The 20,972-nt window shown below is 42.6% G+C and overlaps 1 protein-coding gene across 1 annotated transcript; it reads left to right on the forward strand.

The window, feature by feature from the left end:
- The first annotated feature begins 5,882 nt into the window (after positions 1 to 5,882).
- ccdc66 (coiled-coil domain containing 66) lies at positions 5,883 to 19,683 on the forward strand. Its single transcript, XM_070840428.1, has 21 exons — positions 5,883 to 5,989; positions 7,260 to 7,318; positions 7,644 to 7,666; positions 7,844 to 8,074; positions 8,175 to 8,413; positions 8,559 to 8,708; positions 9,352 to 9,446; positions 9,693 to 9,757; positions 10,285 to 10,377; positions 10,939 to 11,073; positions 11,197 to 11,429; positions 12,636 to 12,720; positions 12,836 to 12,994; positions 13,135 to 13,195; positions 14,002 to 14,082; positions 14,287 to 14,563; positions 15,290 to 15,500; positions 15,745 to 15,797; positions 16,227 to 16,402; positions 18,367 to 18,494; positions 19,199 to 19,683. The coding sequence occupies exons 1-21, from the start codon at positions 5,979 to 5,981 to the stop codon at positions 19,274 to 19,276; spliced, it is 2,643 nt and encodes an 880-aa protein (XP_070696529.1). The 5' UTR covers positions 5,883 to 5,978; the 3' UTR covers positions 19,277 to 19,683.
- Positions 19,684 to 20,972: the final 1,289 nt, after the last annotated feature.

Consider the following 20,972-nt stretch of genomic DNA (forward strand, 5'->3'; position numbering starts at 1 on the left):
TGTTTGTTTTTAGTTCTGTTTTGTTTTTTACTTGATAGATTAACCAACCACTCACCTAAATCCATTTAGTCAATCACTCTCATTAGCTTACTGTTTCAGCACTACTCTGTCTCTCACCTGTTTAACACTCACTTATTTCAGCCGACAGTTGACCAAATGTGCTTACAATCCAGAAAGACACCTGTTCCACCTGCATTTAAATCATTTGAGGTAATCAGATCATAATCTGTCAGGTCAACCACACTGATATACAGGTGTAAATGTATTCAGCAGTACAACAATAGTTAGCAACACATTAACACATCAACAGCTGGAACACAACTCCGGGCCACACCAGATTGGGTGGTGAAGTCATGGTGGGTAGTGAATCTTCATATATATAAATTTAGAGCCATTTCCCGGGTTGAAAAAGAAACAACCAGTCAGAGCTTTGTAGGTGGGATTAACATCCTCATCCTGCACTACAACCAGAAAAATGACAACAGGAAAATGGCAGAAAAAAAGATGACAAGTGTGGACGAGATAGACGTAGCTACATAGGTTGTTGCCAAGTTGATTTACAGAAATAACAACTTTTAAGTCGATTTATCTCTTCAATTCATGACAAACACTAACTGCTCCTTGAAACTGGTACCACATCCTCTGTGTTGTTCCAATCACCGGTTTCTTGGTGGCATTGTTCTAAATCTAAATTCAAGCATTGTGTTGTTCCAATCTAACGAATCCAGAGTTCAAGATAAATCCCAGAATTCAAAACACAGGGGTAAGAGCCAAGACGGCTTCATCATCATCATTATGTCTGAACTCAGCAGCTTGTGTGTGTGTTAGTGCTGAGTGGTTGCTTTAGTGAAGCATAGCATAACCAGGCTAAATGAAGCTAAATAAGGGCTGGAGGTATGCTACTGCTGACACATACACACACAGAGACACACAGAGACACACCACTATCCCAGGACACTTACAAACACTGAGAAAAGAAGGAGAACATACAGAACTGGGTTTGACTGTGATAGATAATCAATTAAGAGGTGGGGATCAAGGAAAGGAGGACGGACTGGATGAATGAAGGAGGAAAGGAAGGAAGGACAAGGGGTAGTATAAGGAAAGTAAGGAGTTGAGAAGGGAACTGAGGAAAGGAGAATGTAATGAAGTGAAGGAGATAAATAGGGAACGGGGAGCAGGGGAGGAAAGGGAGTGAAGGAAGGACGATCATGAGGGGAGGAGGTTTAGTAAATGAAGGACTAATGCAGGAAAAATGGAAGACAAAGGAAGCAATTAAAGACAATGATGGACATAAGTTGGCAGGGAAGGAATGGAGGAAGCAGTGAAGGAAAAGAGATCCAGCTCTCTCTCTGTATCATGCAGCCCTGTGGGAGAGAAACCCCAAACACATCTGTCAGTCTCAAGCATCACAAACTACAACTGGGAAAAAACACACAAACACACACACAGCTGCTGCCCATGTCCCCTGACAGAACTCAACAGCTGCTGAGCAACACACACACACACACACACACACACACACACACACACACAAAGAACAAGGAGAACAATCTGTCCTATCAACAATCATCTGCGTGAGACAACAGTGTGCTCAGATCAGTCAAAACAACCACCAAGACCACACATGTCTATCATTTGGGCTCCTCTCCCACCATAAACCTAAGACTGTGGCGTTACCGCGGCAACCAAAGTTACAACATGTCAGGCAGCTGATAAGACGTTCATGTCGATGAAGTGCATACATTCAAGCTTTTGGTCAAGCCGTGGCATTGGTAGATCTGTGCTGTGGGCAAAACATTAGAAACACCTCTCATTATAATGTAGTCTGGAAACTACAACCTCAATAATAAACATATAATTGAATTCTGAACATTATTATCTTTGTAAAGGTAGAGTTCATAGCTGAGCTGTATTGCTCTGCATTAGCTTTTACAGGTCTGCATGCATCATCTTTTTTTTTTTCAATTAAAAAGCTGATTATGGTGGGAACACTAAAAAATTATGTGATACTGTCAAAGACTCTTTTTTCATGATTGTGCTCAGCCAGCTAACCTTCATGTTCTTCTTCATGGAAACCCGTTCAAACTAAAGGTGTGTGCGTGTGTTGCTTCAGACTGAATGGAGTGCTCAGTGTTGGTTGAGTGCCCTGAACAGACCAAATTATCAAATTACAGACTTATGTCTAAATTATACTTCAGCAAGCCAACAGAACTTTGTCATGCATCATTTTTTATTTATAGTTTGGCGACACAGTACACACTGATCTTATAGGTACAGATGCCACGCATGGCTGACGTTTGTTTACATCCTGTTAAAGAGTGTGAAGCAGCACAGCAGAACAAGTTGAATGTTGGGAGAAGGAAGCTTTTCTCCATCTGCACTGTGTTAAAATGATAAAGGGTGTCTTCTGAGTGTCGGCTAAGAGTTTGGATTTCTCATCCATCTCACCAATCTGATACTCTGGATTAGTATCAGCACAAATACTGGTCTAACTCAATGGATCAAGTATCAGCCACATGAGATCAAAACACTCCTTTTTCCACTGTCAATATACAATTGTAACACTGTATCTTTGTAAATCCACAACCACAGAATAACTCAAATTTCAGGTCTTAAAATACTATATTATAATAGTAAAAATATGAGTCATTCATATAGCCTCACCCAGCCAATGTGATGAGCTAACATTTTAGGCTATTATTACCCAAATATGAATAATGTAGACAAAGATATCTTCTGAGGCAGGACACTTACCGCTGAACAACTAACTTTATTGTCAAAGATGAAAGCAACTATAAGGTGACAGCAAATTCTAGATAGACTAGAGATAGAGAGATAGAACAGTAGACTATACAGGAAATTGGCAAAAAGCATGTTTCAAACATGAATTAGAATATTTAAAAAAGTGTCAGAAAAGCATAAAAATGCAAAAGCAAATTTTAACTGCAAGTCAACAAGGACACATTGGTATATCAATATATCAATATATGTGTGAAAAGCAGATATCAGCCCACTGATATATTGGTCAGACTCCTGTACTGAGATCAGCATCAGGAGAGAACAAGTGTAATTTGAGCATCTCTAATACATAAACAATCACCACAACACTCACACCAGTCCAGCTGATGTTTCAGAGTAACTGCCTCCATATTCCCTCCAGGCACGTTTTTCTCAGTGACCAACCCCAGATCTATTCACAGCTCTGACACTTGGTTGTGATGGTGTCACAAACGTTCCACAGATGGAAAAATAAATCCAGTAGACAACAAGCGCGGTCCACACCTGATGTCAGAACTGTCAAATCTGCATCCTTATTATCTCAAAACATGTTGGACAATAGTTTTTCCTGAAACAGGAGCTGGGCTTGAGAAGCTTTTCACACACAAACACCAGAGTTGTTGACGTTCACTTGGGATAATGAACTCAAGTTAAAGCCTATTTAAACCTCTCACAACAGCCACAACAAACCTCTGTCATTAGTCATTTGTAGTCCCTGTCCATCAACATTCACACAGACCATTTCCATGACCACGTTCCATACACACCATTACTAAAACCAAATTATTACATTAGAAACTGCCACTGTCTTCTGTGGAAATACATGCAGTCACTTAATGCTGTTCTGAAGGTGCATCCAGAATACGACTAATTTAGGTGTCATTTTGTCATACAAATAGTGTAGTAACATATTTAATTTCCACCTACCATCTTTAGGATCAGGATACAAAGCTGTAATTTAGGAAACAGGCTAAATATTTTGTAGAATCATTTCGTATCTTGATGGATAGAAGAGTTTGGAGGATTAGAAAAAGAGAAAGGCACACATTGGGGCTAACTTATTATGTAATAATTGTGTGGCTACCATACTGACTACTGTCGTTGAGCAAATTATATTTGTGTAGACATTTCTAGTCATTACAATCCCTAAACTTTGAATATGAAGATCCGGACACACGCCCTTGGCCAACAACTGATGGAGAGAGAAAGCAGGCAGACAGACAGGAAGCAGCTTTTTTTCTCCACTCCAACGTCGACAATACTGTCATACGGTCATCACCATCAATCACAAGCGAACCATGCTGAATTTGTGGATGACAGAATGAAGACTGATTGTCTTCAGCAGGATAATTAGCATAGAGGCCAAAAAAACCCCATCACATCACAAGCCAACAGTCACGGATCTGTAAAACCAGAGCGGTACATAGCCGATGAATGGCCGTGTGCTTGTTAACTGCTATCTTGGTCATTTGTAGAGCGGCATGATAAGGCAGTCCTGCAGCAGTAGTATGACAACAAATAAACACGACCAGCAGCATGGTCATCATCACACCCAGTGCAGCTGAAGCTACATAATTAATCCAAGTAAAAACCACTGAACCTAAACTGTCAACATGCCATGTAGTAGTAACGATCTAGTTACTACTGATAATCTGTCACCGTACTTTCCCCCAGGCAGTCCATCTCAATCCGAGGTACGATAACCTCCATTAAGACCATAATGATATTTACTCGGAGCTAGCTTCAAGCTAATGAAACTTTTACCACCTCTACGTCTTTCAAACCACAGAGGTCCTGTTTCCAGTGTTAACCTGATCATAACGTTGGCCGATGTTGCTGTTAACTGGCAGCAGAATGGCTGGCTGCCACATAACACGTTTATAGACTCCTGGGTACCATATTAGTTAGCATTAGCTGTCAGACTGGCCAGCTTCTTGACCTTAGCCTGGCAACACGCTAGCTAGCTAAGTCAGCTACACTCATTTTAAATCAGCTTAGAATGAAGGCAAAACTTCACACCTCTTCGTGTCGCTGGGCTTTAAAACCGAGCCCGTTGTTGACCTGCTGCTCGGTGTCCCGGACACTGACGGAAAACACTGACGTTTGTTCGACACTAACTGCCGTTTAAGTAGCCTTGCATGCTAACGCTAGCTAAATAGCTAACATCACGGTTTGACGTTACGCAGTCTCTCCGATTAGAGGCACAGAGCTGTCACAATAACAACATACCTTCTGGGTCTCCGGGTGGCCACTGAGCTGCCTTAGCGGAGGTCACGGCGGTTGCGCTTCAGAAACCGAAGAGGTTTATGGATGTTGGTCTCCGGTATCCAAACTCACTAACGGCGGAAAATACATCCAAGAGGCTAACGTCATTACAGTGAAGCTAACGCAGGCTATTTAGATTTTTTACAGTTCATTTGCAATACTGTGGCGCTTTGGCGCCACCTATAGCCTACTGCGGGGTCTACCGTCCTCACCAACTAACCTCCTCCTTCTCTTTCTCCTCCTCCTCCTCCTCCTCCTCTTGCTCTTCATGCACTGACTGCGGGACATTATCCAAATTTTAGGCTCTCATTGCTGCAGTCGCACCTCAGTAATGTTTAGAGAGAAAGCTCAGTTAATATCACACTTAACGCTAATTCAAATGAGATTTTAGATTGTAATTGTTGTTAAAGAGATGCTAAAGATGTAGGAAACGCACCAGAGGAAATGCCCTTAAACAGTTAAATACATAGAAATAAATGGGGTTCATGAGCTGCACTGGGAAAATGGCCAACACATATATGAAACAAAAAGTATATATTTTGCATTTATCTGTTTATATTCTTTTGGAATCATGGTGGTACTGATAGTAACGTGCGTAATTGTTATATTTTGGCTCGCTGGTCCAGTCGTTTTGAATAAATTCCCAGGGATCATAAATGCAACATCTTCTAACGTATACGTCCAAACGAAGGCATTTGATTGGCTTTTATTATGACAGTGGAAACGAATGAGCCAATCGGTGAAGCTGTTCTTGGTCGTTGACAGCAACCAACGTACACAATTGAACAACCAGGAACTGGCGTGTGACTGGCAGTGCGGTCAGTCCAGAGCTGGACAGAAGCGCCTTTAGAAAATTATTATTGTATACTGTCGCTGTTTTTATTAGGTTGTTGGTAAATCTGGCGCCATTTCGCTAAATATTTTCTGTCGGCATGAATCTCGGGTGAGTCTGTTTTCTCCAAAATACCAGTAGCTAGCTAGGCTAACGTATTGATCGAACATGTCGCAGTGAAATGCACGGGGATTATTGTATAGCGTTAGCTTGCGACCAAACTGAACAAACAAAAGCTTTTCCTAAAACACGCAACATTACTGTCAGAAATGCACAGCGTAGTTACTAGAACAACCAGATGTCACTGTGGTTCAGCCTTTAACTCACAGAGCCTCTGCTGTTCGTTGTAATAAGCTGAGGAGATAAAGGCAAAATCAGCCAAACTATAAGGAGCTGCAGCTAAACATTCATCTACTTAGAGTTCCTGCACACAAGGGAAATTATAAGGGATCGAAATACATGGTCTTTAAGGTGAAAAGTGTACAGGTAAAAAGTAAAATTGAAATACAGACACGCATCACTATCAGTTACAGGTGTAATATAGCGCTTTTATTTTTCATTAGTAATATTTAGTGGTATTTTCATCAGCCAAAGTCAGATCTAATTAAACAAGCCAAGCCAGAAAGTAGAGTAACTGATATACTCCTGAAACATAGTGACATATTGACTGTGTTTACCTATTGTGAGTTTTGCTGTGCAGCACAGCGACTGGCAACATGATACAGTTTTAATTGTTCTGTCTCAGTTTACTGCTCTGCCTCAATATCTCAGTGTCATAAAGACAAAGTCTACAAACTCAGTTTTCAAGCAAACGGCAGCAAAAGACCAAAGCCAGACCCAGATGTGTCTTTGCGCTCAAGTGAGCGAGAAGAGACATATAAGATGATTGTGCGATTTTTCAGGGAAGAAACATTTGAGCTGTTTTTAAAGAATCCTCAAAATATTGAAATAGTCTTTTCACACCTGTATGTGTGAGAGGGGCTTAAAAAGAAAGCCAACAAAAAAGACATGACTGATTTAATGCTATAATATTTATTCATTAACAACATTTTGGTCATATGCCTGATGACAGAATAAATCTTCCAGCTGTGGAGGTTGAAAGCTGGTGTTACAGAGCGGTCTCTTACAGCTGTGCCCAGCACCGTCTTTAGCTCTAACTAACTCTAACTCTAACTAACTTTAGCTCATCGTCGTCCCACTGGAGGAAACTATTTCTGTAGTACGACATAAAACAATAAAGACACAATAAGACAATTGAAAACATTAAAGGTGCTGGTAATTTACACACATTACTGAAAACAATAAAATGGTCATTTTGCTTACTTCTTGTATGTTATTGTGTTTCTGCTGTTTGTTCTGCTACCCCCCTTCATGTGAACAGAGACGGCCTGCTGTTTGAACTTGAAAATGGAAAACCCAAGCTGATTTTACTCAGTCATGGTGAGGCCTTTCATAATCTTAAGTTTCACTTATTCGCTTTTCTAAATGCGTCCTTACGTTCAGTTATAAAAGGATGTATTAAATTGAACTTTGCTTAGATAATAAGTTTGTTTGTTTTTAAGATAATTACTTATAGCTTTTAGTGATTATTTTTTTAGTTAATTTCAGCCCTTGAGTGTTTTAAATGGTTGGTATGCCCGTTCACACTTTAAGTTTTTTGCAGACCTCCAGAGGTAATGGTGAAGGTAAATGTGTTTGTGTGGACATATGTGTGTATGGTTTAATATTCATTGCTGCTCACTGTCCCGCCTTTCTTTAACTGCAGGTCTTGACAAGAATCCAGCAAAGGTAGGAATCATCCTTACTGTCTGACCATTACATTTCTACACACAACACATACGTGTGGCCACATATTTCAGTACACAATAGAGGTTTCTAATGGACAATGATAGTAAAAGGAAACTATCCAGGTATTGCCCTTTACAATTTTGTCTGATTTTATCTAATTTAACTTTATCCCAGCAGCTGTCCTGCAGGCCCAGAGCTGCAAACATCCTGAGCTCCAGACAGCCGACCTGTGTGGAGGAGGTGCAGCGAGAGGAGAGACCAGCCCGGCAGCATGTGGGGAGGCACAGGGAAACCAAGAGCAAGACAGGAGGAGCAGCTGCCTCCTTCACCTCCAACACCGCCACTGCTGGGGGGAGGACCACCACACATGAGCATCAGAAAGGGAACAGCATCAAAGTTGTGGCCAAAGTCAGTGTCATGCTGCGTCCCATTTCTTTGCTTTACTCTCGACTCTTCATCTTCTGATCCGATCTCATTTATCTTCTCTGTGTGTGTTCGTGCGCCGAAGGTGAAGTCAGACAGACACAAAGACAGCACTTTCGTTGGTTCCCCGAGGGCCAATGGGAAAACAGGACAGCCTCTGAACAGCGGGGCACAAACTGGAGGAAAGGCGGGACGAAACGCCAGTGGGGCAGCAGGATCAAAGGACAGCGTGGTGTGTCTGACTAATGAGCAGCTACAGCAGATCCTCAACACAGTTCAGACCTCCAGCAATGGCCAGCACCCACCAGAGGACCACAGGCCCCAGGGTAGTGGTAGTATTAGCACTGATAGTGGCGGTCTGCTGCGATCACTGAATGGTGGTTTGTGAGACCAGGACTACAGCACAGAGGGAAATGAGACTTTCCCTCTTTGTCAGTACAATGTACAACTTTGTGTCTTTTTCTCTGTTTGAAAATCAAACAGGCTCAAAATCTGGCTCTTCAATGAATGAAAGTGGAGGAGGAGGAGGAGGAGGAGAAGGGGGGAAGAGGAAGGAGGAAGACAGAGGAGGAGGAGGAGGAACTGTTACAACTCGAAGCTCACAGGATAAAGACAGCAGGTGAAGAGGCATTTGTACAATATGTAGGCATATGGGCAGCAGGAAAACGTTTTCTTCTGGATAGAGTCATAAAATATAATATGTAAATAAGACATATCTATTTAACTGATATCAATAAATGTATTTTAAATTTAGACAGAGCTTTCATCTTAAGTCAGCTGTGTCAGGCTTCCCTTCTTAGATAATCATAAATACAGTCATAGTGTGGCGAGGGTCATAGGGCCCTGTAACCCTAGAGTAAGGCCAGACCCACACTAACATCCTCTTGTCTTCAGTGTATCCTAAACACACAAAAGATGTTTGTGTTCAGGATACAGTGGAGATTTGTAGATATTATAGAGATCCCCCTTTTATCCACCGGTTTACTGCTGTATTGTGGGTCTGTCCTCTAGAGGAATTGTATGGAGACAAGATATGATTTGTTTTCTCTTCAGCCAACAGAAACTGCAAGAAATATCCTGATAGTTTGCTGATTAGGGGATATTTAGTCTCACATTGGACCCATTTAGTTATACTGTTCAAAACAGGTCAGCAGTATCAGCGCAGAGCAGGTCCATTGTGTTCCCATAGTGTGCTGATGTGTTTATAGACATCTGTTCTTCTTAAATGACGGCTACATCAGAATGTCGCTGCTGTTGTTCAGGTCATCTGGGTGTCTGTTGAGCTGGCTGGAGCAGAGACAGTCAGACAGCAGAGTGGCCATCGACGCCAAGAAGGCTCAGTGGAGGAGAGAACTAGGTAAACACACACACACACACGTGTTTTTCAGTTAGAACTTTCAATACAGCAAGGTTTTAATACCTTACCAAAAGGTCATGAAGATAATCCATGCCTAAACCTAAACACAAGCCTTATTCTAAATGTATAATCCCACACAAAAATCCCCACTCTGTCTATTGAGGAAGGAATCGGAACAAGTGAGGGAGGTTGAGCAATGTCAGCTAGAAGATGTGTGTGTTGGTGATGTGTGTGTTTGTGTGTTAGATGAGCAAGTGGCTCTGAAGCAGCAGCAGGAGCAGCAGCAGCGTTCGGCCCCCGGCAGACTCCAGGTAAGGCAGATATTTCACCTATGATCTCTTCTAGAGTTTCACTTTGCTGGTTGTTTTCATCACTGTGGGAATAAGATCACCCAAGAACAACAAACCGTTCTTCATCGAGAATTGTGGTGCTGATGCCTTTGTCTCCGTCCAGCTGTTCAGGTTAAATATTGTACAAAATGTCAGCAAAAAGGAAAGAAAATCTGTTTGTGTTTGTGTGTTCCCCTACATTTCATGGGGTTGTGGTAACAATTAGAAGTGATTAGTGTTTCATGCTGTCATACAACAGCACTTTTTCTGTGCACTTTTTCATTTTCAGTCATAGAGGCACAACTGGCACTTTTTATGTGGGAAAAACAACAGTGCAACACTTGTGAAATCACTAATACACAAATTTAGCAGGTGTCATTTTAACTTAAGGTTTGAAAACAGAACAGTTAAACGCCTATTTATGGACAGTGTTTGGTTTATTAAAACACAAATTGGAAACATATTTACTTTCATACAATATTTAATCTTTGTCAATGTGTGTGTTTCAGGCTGAGGAGGACACAGAGAGTGTGTTATCAGTTCAGAGCTCCGTCAGCCACAGAGAACAGCCTGCAGCCATCAGATCCAGCCTCAAACTGGGGGTAAATCTGACCTGTGAACTAAACGCTGAGCAGCAAATCTGAACTCTGTAGCTTTTCCTCTTGTTCTTGGATTCCTCATCCAGGTGAAAACTAAGCTGATCAAGCACAGATGGCTGTGCCTGAGTTTCCAGGACTTAATATATGTTATTCCTCTGTGCCATAGAGCTCCATTGTTGTCCAAAAACTATTGAAAACACATCACTTATTGTGATTCAATCCCACATACTCCGTCCTGCTAGAAATACTCACTAGAGCACCAAATGTGGATTCATCTGCATGTGAAAATAGTCCCTTACAGATGCACTATTTCTGTCTCTGTCTGTCTCTTTGAGGAATGTTTGCCAAAAATTGAAGTGTCTAGCTGTTTTAGGACAATACTGGGCCTTGACTGACTTTACTGAGGTTTAAAAGATTTATGAATAAAACTGCTCCTATGATTTCACACAAGGTGCTTCGGAAATACTTGGTGTTGAACGTGTCAGACTATCTCAAGAAAAACTTGACTTGAATTTTTTTTAAATTCAGTTTTATCAAAAATCCTGACCTGTGTTGTGTCTGCAGGAGGTGACTCCGTTGGAGGAGGTGCTCAGTGTCGAAAGGAGAGAAGAGCAGAGGAGACGCTGGCTGGAGGAGCTCGACCGACAGAGAGAGGAGACGACTGAACGCAGGAGACGAGAGAAACAGCTTCAGTGCCAGGTACAGTAGAAGACAAGTACAGCAGAGACGCAGAAGAAACTGGACAGGAAAGATTCTGTAGTTCACATAATAGATTCCACCATTTTCCTGTTTATGTCTTTGCTTTTTAACGTGTATCTGCAGACAGAGGACCACGAGCTCTGGGTCATACACTTTGACTCTCTGCAGAGAAGGCCTCCTGTCCAGACCACAGCTCCATCAGCTCCACCTCCACCCCCGTCCAACAGCTCTGAGCGAGGGGAGTGGGAGCCCTCGTCGAGCCTGTCCCTGGTCTGGGAGGCCATGAGCAGCTGTGGAGCGGAGAGTGTCGGGGGAGCCAGCCTGGATACAACCAGCGGACACCCTACCAGAGCCAGGTAGGAAGGAGGAGTGAAAGATGAGACAGCAGGGGGTACAAGTCAACTGATGAATTTATGTTTACAGCGCTCTCACAATTTGAATGTATTGGATTACAGTGAGAGGTGTTTCTGCCATTTAGTCTACCCTCACTGATGTAAATCAGTTCAGCAGCCCCCAAAGTTTCCACTTCTAAATGTAACCATATTACCATGCTAATGTTGCTTAAAGGCTGGGACCCTATATGAAAACATGTTACAACAGTTTTGGTACAGTTTCACATGACAGATTTCTGTATTTCTTTTTGGTTTGAAATGTGCGGGGCTCAGTTGGAAAAAGGTGATGTGACGTACTTGCATGCACCAATCAGGATTCACCAACATTTGAATCAGAATTTGATGAAGGTTGTTTGGTCACCGCCGATCAAATCTGTTCAACCACACCTGCAGAGTCCCGATGAAGTAAATATATGATTTTATAAAAGGGGTAATTAAGATTTGATAAGTTTCTAGGGGCTTTAAACTAACTAACTAAACTCTGACAATATAGAGCTGGGCCCTACAACCCTAAAGTAGCCAGTGGACAGAGGACAAGGCTTTTGATTTCCTTATAGTGTCGCACGCAGGACAAGACTGTAGCACAACATTAGTGGTACGAATCTAAAAATACCAAGTTTGTCTCTCCATTCTTTATCTATCCAACAGTTGTGTAATGAGCTGAACAGATGCTTCCCATCTTAAGAAATATCTGGCTCTTAGCAGCTAAACGCTCCACACCAGCTGGTCTCTGTTTAACTGTGTCTGTCTGCTGTTTGGTGCTGAGCAGGTAGTGTACAGTGGGCTTTTAGAGCTCTTTCACTGAAAACATGCTGTGGCTGAGAGCAATGCTATGAGAGCAGTGAGAGTGAACTCAACAGTTAAGTTGCAGGCCGGATGGCTAAACTTAGAATGCTCTGTAAAACCGAGGGGAGCTTCAGATTCAGGTGATAATTCTCACTCCCTTTTTTACTTGTTACTTGATATGTTGTCGTTATAAGAATATTGCTGCTACTGCTTTAAAATGGTATTACCTTTTTGTAAAGGGAGCATAATGACTCCGGTAAGCACATCACCCAACTGTGTTTCTGTTGGCTAACACATCTAAAATGTGGGCAGTGAATCAGAGGTCTGGAATTAGGCTAGCTCCACATGTATGAGTCAATGTTAAGTAATCTTTGTTTTGTCCAGCTATCTAAGGACCATGACCGCCCTGCTGGACCCCGCCCAGATGGAGGATAGAGAGAGGAGAAGGCTCAAACAGCTAGAACAGCAGGTAGGAAGATGATGATGAGGAGGAAGTGGAGAGGGGAGGAGGAACACAGCGAGGGAGATTTTATCGTTTAGCTTCGGAAATGTTTTAATGCCTCCACTGCTCCCGTCTCCCACAGCGAGCGATCGAGGCTCAGATGGAGGAGCGTCGGCAGCAGAGGGACCGCGACGAGGCAAGGAGGAGAGAGGAGGAGGAAGAGGAAGATAGGAGAGTAGCACTGGAGAGAGAGATGCTGGAGAGACGGTACGAGATGGACACGCAGAGGGAAAAGCACAAGGTCAGGACACAACACACACACACACACACGCAAATCAGTGCAACTACAGCAAAATGCCGGTGTGGAGGAAATGACTCTGAAGTATCTTTGCAGTTCCATCAGTGTTTGACTCCTGTGTGTGTTTGCAGCAGAGCCAACAGGCTGAGCAGCCAAAGAAAGGCCACAATGACGGCAGACATCAGGAGACACTGGAGCCCAGCAGTGAGCAAAGATTTTGCAGTACTACTGCAATATTACTGAAATACAAACCCAAACAACTGCACCATGAAAAACTGACTATAAAAAAAGCACACGCTCAGGGTGCTTTCACAGTGAACCTGTTTCACTCTGGTGTGTTTAGCTGTTTGATGCGGTTTGCTTAGGCTGGTGTAAAAGATGTCATCAGCGGTGAAAGCACACAAGTGCCAGCACAAAAGTGTAGAAAGGCTCTATTCCATGTAAATGTACTGCGTTCATAATCCCATTTAAGTAAAAGTGCATATATTATTATGTATTATTACATATATGACATCATTAGGTTGTTAATGACTGATGAATCAGTGTGTAAGTCGAGGTTGAGCCACTCTACATACAGTGTGGTAGTTCAGTCCAGTGGCTCCTAACCAAGGGGCGAGTTCCCTTCAAAGCTACACAAGTTAAATCTGATGATTAATAGGAGAGGAAAGAAGACAGCAAAGCTCTGCGACACAAAGTTGCATTTATGTTTTCAGATTTTTCTATAATCTTATCTTTATTTCTAAAATATTAGAAATGTTGAGTCAGTCACCAGAAATTTGATTTCCCCCTGTGGGTCCATGTATCTCTGAGGAAGAAGGATGACAGACGGAAAAACGTACCTGTCAGTCCTCATGACTTCATGTTTAACGTTCTTGGTTTGTTTGTAAGTAGTCAGTGTGAATATGAAACAGATCAGATGAAACAGAACTAAAAGGCTGTAACATTTGTATTTTGTAGGCACAGGTGTGATAGTTTGGGATAACTCCTAATTGTTTGTGTGTGTTCAGCAGTTATCAGACAGAATGAGTGTTTGGAGAAGGTGGAGGTCGACAGTTCAGCCTCCCCATACAAAGACACTGCTGTACAGACAGGTAACTCCACTACTACGACTACTACTAGCTGTGCTTTGTGATCAGATATACTGACACTTAGAATAAGTGATCATAGAGAAAGTTTTGAGGCAACAGTAGATTCGGTTTAGTATTTGATGACTTACTGTGGATTTACTGCTAAGTGTAGAACATCATCTGTGTGTGTGTGTGTGTGTGTGTGTGTGTGTGTGTGTGTGTGTGTAGAAGCAGCTCCCTCTCTCCCGCTTGGAGCCGACAAAGTGCAGACTCCTGACGTCTCTGCTCAGTACCAGCCACCTCCCTGTCTGTCTGCTGCTCCTCCAAACAGCAGGAACCGAGCGGTCAGAACAGGCAAGGAAAACATCTGTCTGCCAGGAGGTGGTGGTGGAGGAGGAGGAGGAGGAGGAGGAGGAGGAGGAGGAGGAGGTGACCCGTACGAGGCGTTTGCCAGGACAGAGAGGAGAAGGAGAGACAAGAGGAGGCCGGAGTGGAACACACAGAGGTAGAAACACGTGTGTGTCAGGTGGTTTGGGCTTGTGCTTCATTAAATAGACAGTATACAAATATGATATCTGGTTAAATAACTCTGTATCACCTACTACTTGGTTAAACTTAAACAAAACAAGAAAGATCTTCTTTGTTAAAGCAGTTTCTTATTTTACATTTCCTTTTTACTGCTTTTATCTGACAATTGCAGTTACTGGTTACTGGGCAGATTAAGATTTTACCAACAAAGTATATGATGATTTTCTAATATTTGATGTATTGTTATAGATTAAACTGCCATCAGTATACAAAAGTGTAAAAATTAGCACAGCCTCGGGCAACCACAACAGTGAAATGCTATTTCCATTATATATTATTGTAAACTCACAGGGGTAGTTTTTCTCCATTATGAGGACTTTTGATACTTAAAGTACATTTTATTAGTAACACTTGAGGACTTTTACTGAGGTAATATTTTAAATGCGGTGTCCAGTCTGGTGTTTCTGAACCAGAATACTTCCTCCACTGTCATTAGATTAGACTCATTTATTTGTTCATTTTGGTCGTTTTTAAGAACAACCTCCTATCGCAAAACTAAAGCCAAAGCATGGCAGAGTGTAAAACTCTATAAATGAATCCCAAATCCTCACCACAACCTCCGTATTGTCTTCAGGAATGAAGAATACAAACAAACAGCCCAGTCTCCATTTAGTCATCTCTTACTCTGATCCCGTTCCTCCAGGCCCAGCCGTCGGTTCGTTCCAGCTTCGGAGCGTTACCCAGCCTCTCTGCAGAAGAACAGGCAGGAGAGTCGGCTGAAGAGGCAGGCCGAGCTCCTCGCTCTGCAGGAGAAGACCTGTCTGTCCAGGACCGACCCCCCGGCTCTTCCTGCGCACCAGGAGCCTCGTCTCTGCACCAACCCCACACAGACCAGAACCAGTCCCACGAGGAAGGTACCCTGACAGCTGACTCTGTTAACGCTGTAGACCTTCACACTGGATTTCTTTCTTCTCTTTTTAAAAATCGAAACCTTTACCATGCTCTCAAGGTCCAAACTGTTTATCCACAAACCTTGGTCTTCTTCCTTACTGCAAAATAATTTACAATACACATTGGGTAGTTTTTCTGCAGGCTGCTGATCCTTTCTGTCCCTGCCAGCTGTGGTTACATGTGTGTTAATAACTGTTGCTGTCTCAGGTGGAGAGTGTTTCCAAAGGACACTGCATCTCTGCAGCCATCAGCACTGAAAGGTGAGCAGCACTGATTCCAGCTGTCCTACTGTTAATCTGTTGAATACTTTGAAACTGCAAAAACTCAAAATATATAGATGTATGTTACATGTGACTGTAATACATGTATGTAAGAGAGTCTCATCTATAAAGAAGGTTACTGTGGCAGGTCTTTACTGGCAGACTGACTTTCTATAATGGCAATAAACAAATAGCTACCAAACTGAGGAAAGGAAAAAAAAAAGAAATGTACCATAAACATTTATATTATCACGAAACATATAATTCAGAAAGAACAAGTAGTTAACTGCCAGCATTTATCTGTGGAAAGAGCCAACACATTTTTACTGTGTAAATAAAAACCAGTGCAGTGAGCAGCTCTGCCAGTCAGGATGATGAAGTTTAGTTCAGTGAGCTGATCGCTCTGTGTTGACACCTCGTCTCTCCCAGGGGGCGCTCTCCCCCGATCCCTGCTGTCAGACACAGAGTTCAGAGTCGGCAGGCCCCGACCTCCTCCACCCCTCCTCCTCTGGTCATGGACTTCATTCCCTATGTTCGGACTGATGAGGTCTTTAACCTGGATCCACTGGAGCCCGCTGACACTCCCCCACCTCACACACACACAGGTTAGACACACACACACACACACACACACACACACTCTGACAGGAGCTGTACATTTTACTGATGATGCTTAAAACTTTGCAGTTTGCAGTTTGCAGTGATGACTTGCTTTAGGGTATGCCACACTTGGGTCAGTGTCCGTCCTTGATCCAGCCCTGCCCGTACTCTCTCACTGTGAGAATCCTCGATGTCGATGTCTTCAAGCACTAGGTGCTCGTAGTGTTGCTGGGCTGGTTCCTCTGGGCCAATAGGCTGAGATATCACATGTGACAAACAGCCTTCGTACGTTGTCATCCGTGGTGCTGAGCTGGAACAGCGGCCATACCTCCTTCATACCCTTGTCCACTGGCTCCAGCCTGAGGTCTAGAGCGTCTGTTCTCCCCTCTTGATGTTCTTCCTCCGCACCTTCATCACCCTTATCTTTTGAAATGTCTTTCCGCAGTTCTTCTTCACAGCCTGTTTCATTCTCCTCAGCATAACATCACGTGTGACTGCAGTTTGTGCCGATCTGAAGTTGTTAGTCAGCTCTTTACATGCCACCAGCGTAGAATAAGTTGGCATCATCAAAATGTTAGCCCACTCCCCAGTGGGTGAAAGAGAGAGAGTGAGCAAGAACGGTTTGATCGGCCTCTTCAACCTTCTCAGGCTGCTGGATAAAGACTCACAGAAAAACTCCCGACTCCTGAAGGTTATTTATGATCCCTACGTCGTCATAGCAACGCGAGCGAAGAAACTCCAAAATTTAAATTATAATCCACAATGGCTTGGAAGAAAAATGGTTAATTCCCCCAAACCCCAAATCTTGTAATCCACTGCAGATCCTTTCGAGTTACTTCCAGATGTTGGGCTGCTCAGCAAAACTTACTCTCAGATGTTCATCCAAGATCAGAGTGCAAATAATCCACACACAGAGGAAGGAACCTCGATCCTTTGTTCCATCCCCTCGTACAATTTAGTTTACGGCTCTCTCCGACTTATTCTTACACAGGCGGTATGTTCTTGTGTATCACGTACTGTCCAGGTGTCACGCCGTCTGTTTTCATACTGTTCGCGTTGTCATGACAACTTCTCTATCCTGCGTATGGTAAATGAGTATGCAAGGGCAACATCCATACTGGTGTGTCTGAGTGCACAAGTGTATGTCCATTTACTAGATTAAAACATTTCAAAACATGATCATTGTTTGATTAAACTTGTCAAATAACATCAACACAGAGCATTTTAACTTTATTGTCACTCATCATAAATCATCTTCCTTTAAACATTCCTCTCTCCACTCTCACCTCTAACACTCTGGTATGTATCTGCTCTTGGCCGTTTTCCTGTTTTCCACTCTTGCTCTGTCTCACATGATTACATTATTCTGATTCACTGATCAAAACCTTTTAACACACATTTCTTCTTTTAAACACTACATTAACCAACTTTTAATATAAACCAATTTACATTCTGATCTTACAATAGCATGTGTATTTTTATTCCTGTGTATTACAGACTTACAGTGGTGTGAAAAAGTATTTGCCCCCTTACAGATTTCTTCTGTTTTTCCTTTTTATCAAACTTACATGTTTCAGATCATCAAACCAATTTTAATATCACACATAGATAACCTGAGTAAACACAAAAAGCAGTTTTTAAATGATGATTTCATTTATTAAGGGAAAAAAGCTGTCCAAACCAACCTGGCCCTGTGTGAAAAAGTAACATGTAAGTGTGACAAAAAAGCAAAAACAGAAGAAACCTGTAAGGGGGCAAATACTTCTTCACACCACTGTAGATGACAGTCTCTTGCAGTTCTGTACATGGCAAAAAGGCCACAGGATCTCAACTCTGGTGACACATGCAATAGACGTCATACATACACAGTAGCCCCAAATGACAATAGTACAGTTGCAATAAGAAACAGATTGACACCCGTCTCTCATTGCTGACATCTGCACAGTAAACTGTACTTTCTCCTTGTGAGAAGCTCCTCCTCAGAGCTCAGCGTCTCCTCCTGCTCCCTCACATCGAGATCCGCTCCTCCATCCTGAGCTGCTTCGTAACACACACCGACAGCAGGAGATCCTGAGGGGCCTGGCCCAGCTCCGGCAGGTAACACACACACACACACACAGACAAATACAGGTGTCCAAAGTTTCACAACCTTCACACTGTCTCATCAAACTGTACTCTGAGGCCTGAATGTTTTGAATCAGTATGTCAGAGTTGGGCTTAAATGATCATTATAGCCCTAAATCTTTTGATAGTATGACAGCATTTGGTTTTCCTTTTAACCGCAACACAAAAAGCAAACAGATTACGACCAGTTGAGCTTCTTTTGTTACTGTGTTTACTAGTAAAGACAGTAGAGTGACTGCTGGTTAAGTCAGGCACCAGTTTGGTGTCACTCTTTGATAACACTGGGGAACTTGTGAGAGACATTAAAAAAAACTATGTTCCAACAGAAGCAGCAGAGACAGAGACGTCCCCACTTCTGGTCCCAAGTACAGGTCCAAATAGCAAGACTTCTGTATTTCCCATAATTCAACTCGGTAGCATCTTTTTGTTAAACCCTCTTTGTTAACCAAAACTGGGATGACATCACTGTGACATCATCAGACTTGACGAGGCTCCCCCACGGTTGCAGAAGACTTGATACAGCTAAGCAGCACTAACCACCAGAGCTTAACAGAACACTGAAACGACTGGCTGACTGATCGACTAGTGGAGCTGAGCGCTGAAAGGATGCTAATGTGCATGTAAACTCTCTCAGTGATGATCCTCATGGGTACAAACCAGTGCTGGTGTGTTTTCAGGGCTTATTGCAGAAGCAGAGGGAGCTGGAGACGGATCTGAACCCTCTGCTGAAGCGCCATGACAGCGAGCTGCGGTGACCCCTGAGCCCCTGAGTGTGTGTTGGCTGTGATCGGAGCGTTCTCAAGTCAGGATGAAGCAGAAACACCACAGTGTTTCACCCACCAGCTGTCATGGAGAACATTTAACAGAAGGACCTCATTCAGTCGTCCACAACACTTCAGTGTGCCACGATGTGGAGTTTACTTCTCATCAAGTTTCACATTTCAACAAACACTTTTGGGGGGGAGGGTCTCATCGTGAAGCTGATCGTACCTGTGTGAATTTGAGGGATAATCTCGTCCCACCTGTCCTGATTGTGATCACCACCAGGAGGCAGAAGTGCTTCGTTGCATCATTGTTTTCTTTCCCCTGTCAGCAGCTCAGAAAGTCCAGCAACACAAAACCACTCTCAGTACTTTCACTGCTGAGGACACACACAGCTCATGTACCATAAACACAGACATTAGCTGTAGCTGTGGTTGACTGGCACAGCTTCAGGATTAATGCTGGGTGTCTACATTTGCAAAAGAAAATCTGCATCTATCTGCAACTACTGACGTCTTTCTATAGACTTTTTATGCAAATAACTGATCCCAAGCAACAACGCACCAATCAGAGCTGAGTGAGGATCCATCTTTTCTCTGCTGTGCTACGTTGTGGCTGCTGGAGACTACAGCTGTCACTTTTGATCTGAAATGCACAGAGAATAACAATGTAAATATTCAGTCTGTAAAGACCACAATTCAGTGTGTAACTTTTTTTTTTTTTTCAAACTGTCCATCATCAGTCTGACAGTTTTACAGAGGGAAACATAATGAGCGATAATCATGACAGCAAATCATCTGAGAGGTAATCTCAGACTGAACACACCACACACACATGATGTACAGTGGTGTTGTGACGACAGCAAATATTTGCTCAAGCACTAAATTTAAAAATCTACAGACACGTCTGAATTTCTTGGTTTTTGTTACTGATGAAACTGAAATGTGAGTTGCAGGTTCAACACGAGCACTTAGGAGTCTTTAACTTTGACTGTTTGACTCCAAACACCTCAGTGTTTTTCTGCTCCATCAGTTCTACCTCAGATCAACACCTTTTGTAAGACAAATGCTCCTCTGAAACTAAAAGACTTGCTCGTATTTTCTCTTCTCTCCACCGGGGACCTAATAAGACAATTGTGTTTTCTGCTGCCCATGAACTGAATTTACAAAAGCAACACGAAGATTGTATTTTGAAATTCTGGTTTTAATGCACTTTCCATAAGAATGACACTGTACCAGACAGGTATTGAGTTTTACCTTGTTTTTTTGCTTCTGCTTTGGAGGCACCTCACTCCCTTTCTTCAGAGGAGCACAGTCGACTTATTTAAATCACGAATTAAGGTTTTTTTTTCTCTCTTCAGCTTCCTGCTGGCCAAGAAGCTCCATCTTAGTGTTTTTGCTTCTGTGTTGTGTAATTTTCCCAGTTTGATTGTATCGGTATCTTTTATTTATTGCAAATGAAATAAATAATGTGAAACATTCATTTTATTTTGGCGTCCCCTGATCCTCCCTACAGTGTGTTAAATTCAGTGTCCCTGTCTTTTTGATCGATGTGAACACAGTTGAACTGTTGAAGCCACAGAACGCTCTTTACCTCCAGCAGAGATGATGCATGTGCAGAGTCTAACACTACAAGTCTGTTTCCACATTCATCACATGAAGCAGCATTTGGTGACATTTGGTGGACTTT

The sequence above is a fragment of the Pempheris klunzingeri genome, chromosome 2 (assembly GCF_042242105.1).
Source record: "Pempheris klunzingeri isolate RE-2024b chromosome 2, fPemKlu1.hap1, whole genome shotgun sequence".
In the NCBI taxonomy this organism is placed as follows: Eukaryota; Metazoa; Chordata; class Actinopteri; order Acropomatiformes; family Pempheridae; genus Pempheris; species Pempheris klunzingeri.

What these genes read in the sequence shown, in the direction of transcription:
- ccdc66 (XM_070840428.1), top strand. An exon ending in TCAGTGGAGGAGAGAACTAG is followed by an intron (nt 9,447 to 9,692) that starts GTAAACACACAC and finishes TTTGTGTGTTAG; the next exon opens with ATGAGCAAGTGGCTCTGAAG. An exon ending in GCCTGGCCCAGCTCCGGCAG is followed by an intron (nt 18,495 to 19,198) that starts GTAACACACACA and finishes GTGTGTTTTCAG; the next exon opens with GGCTTATTGCAGAAGCAGAG.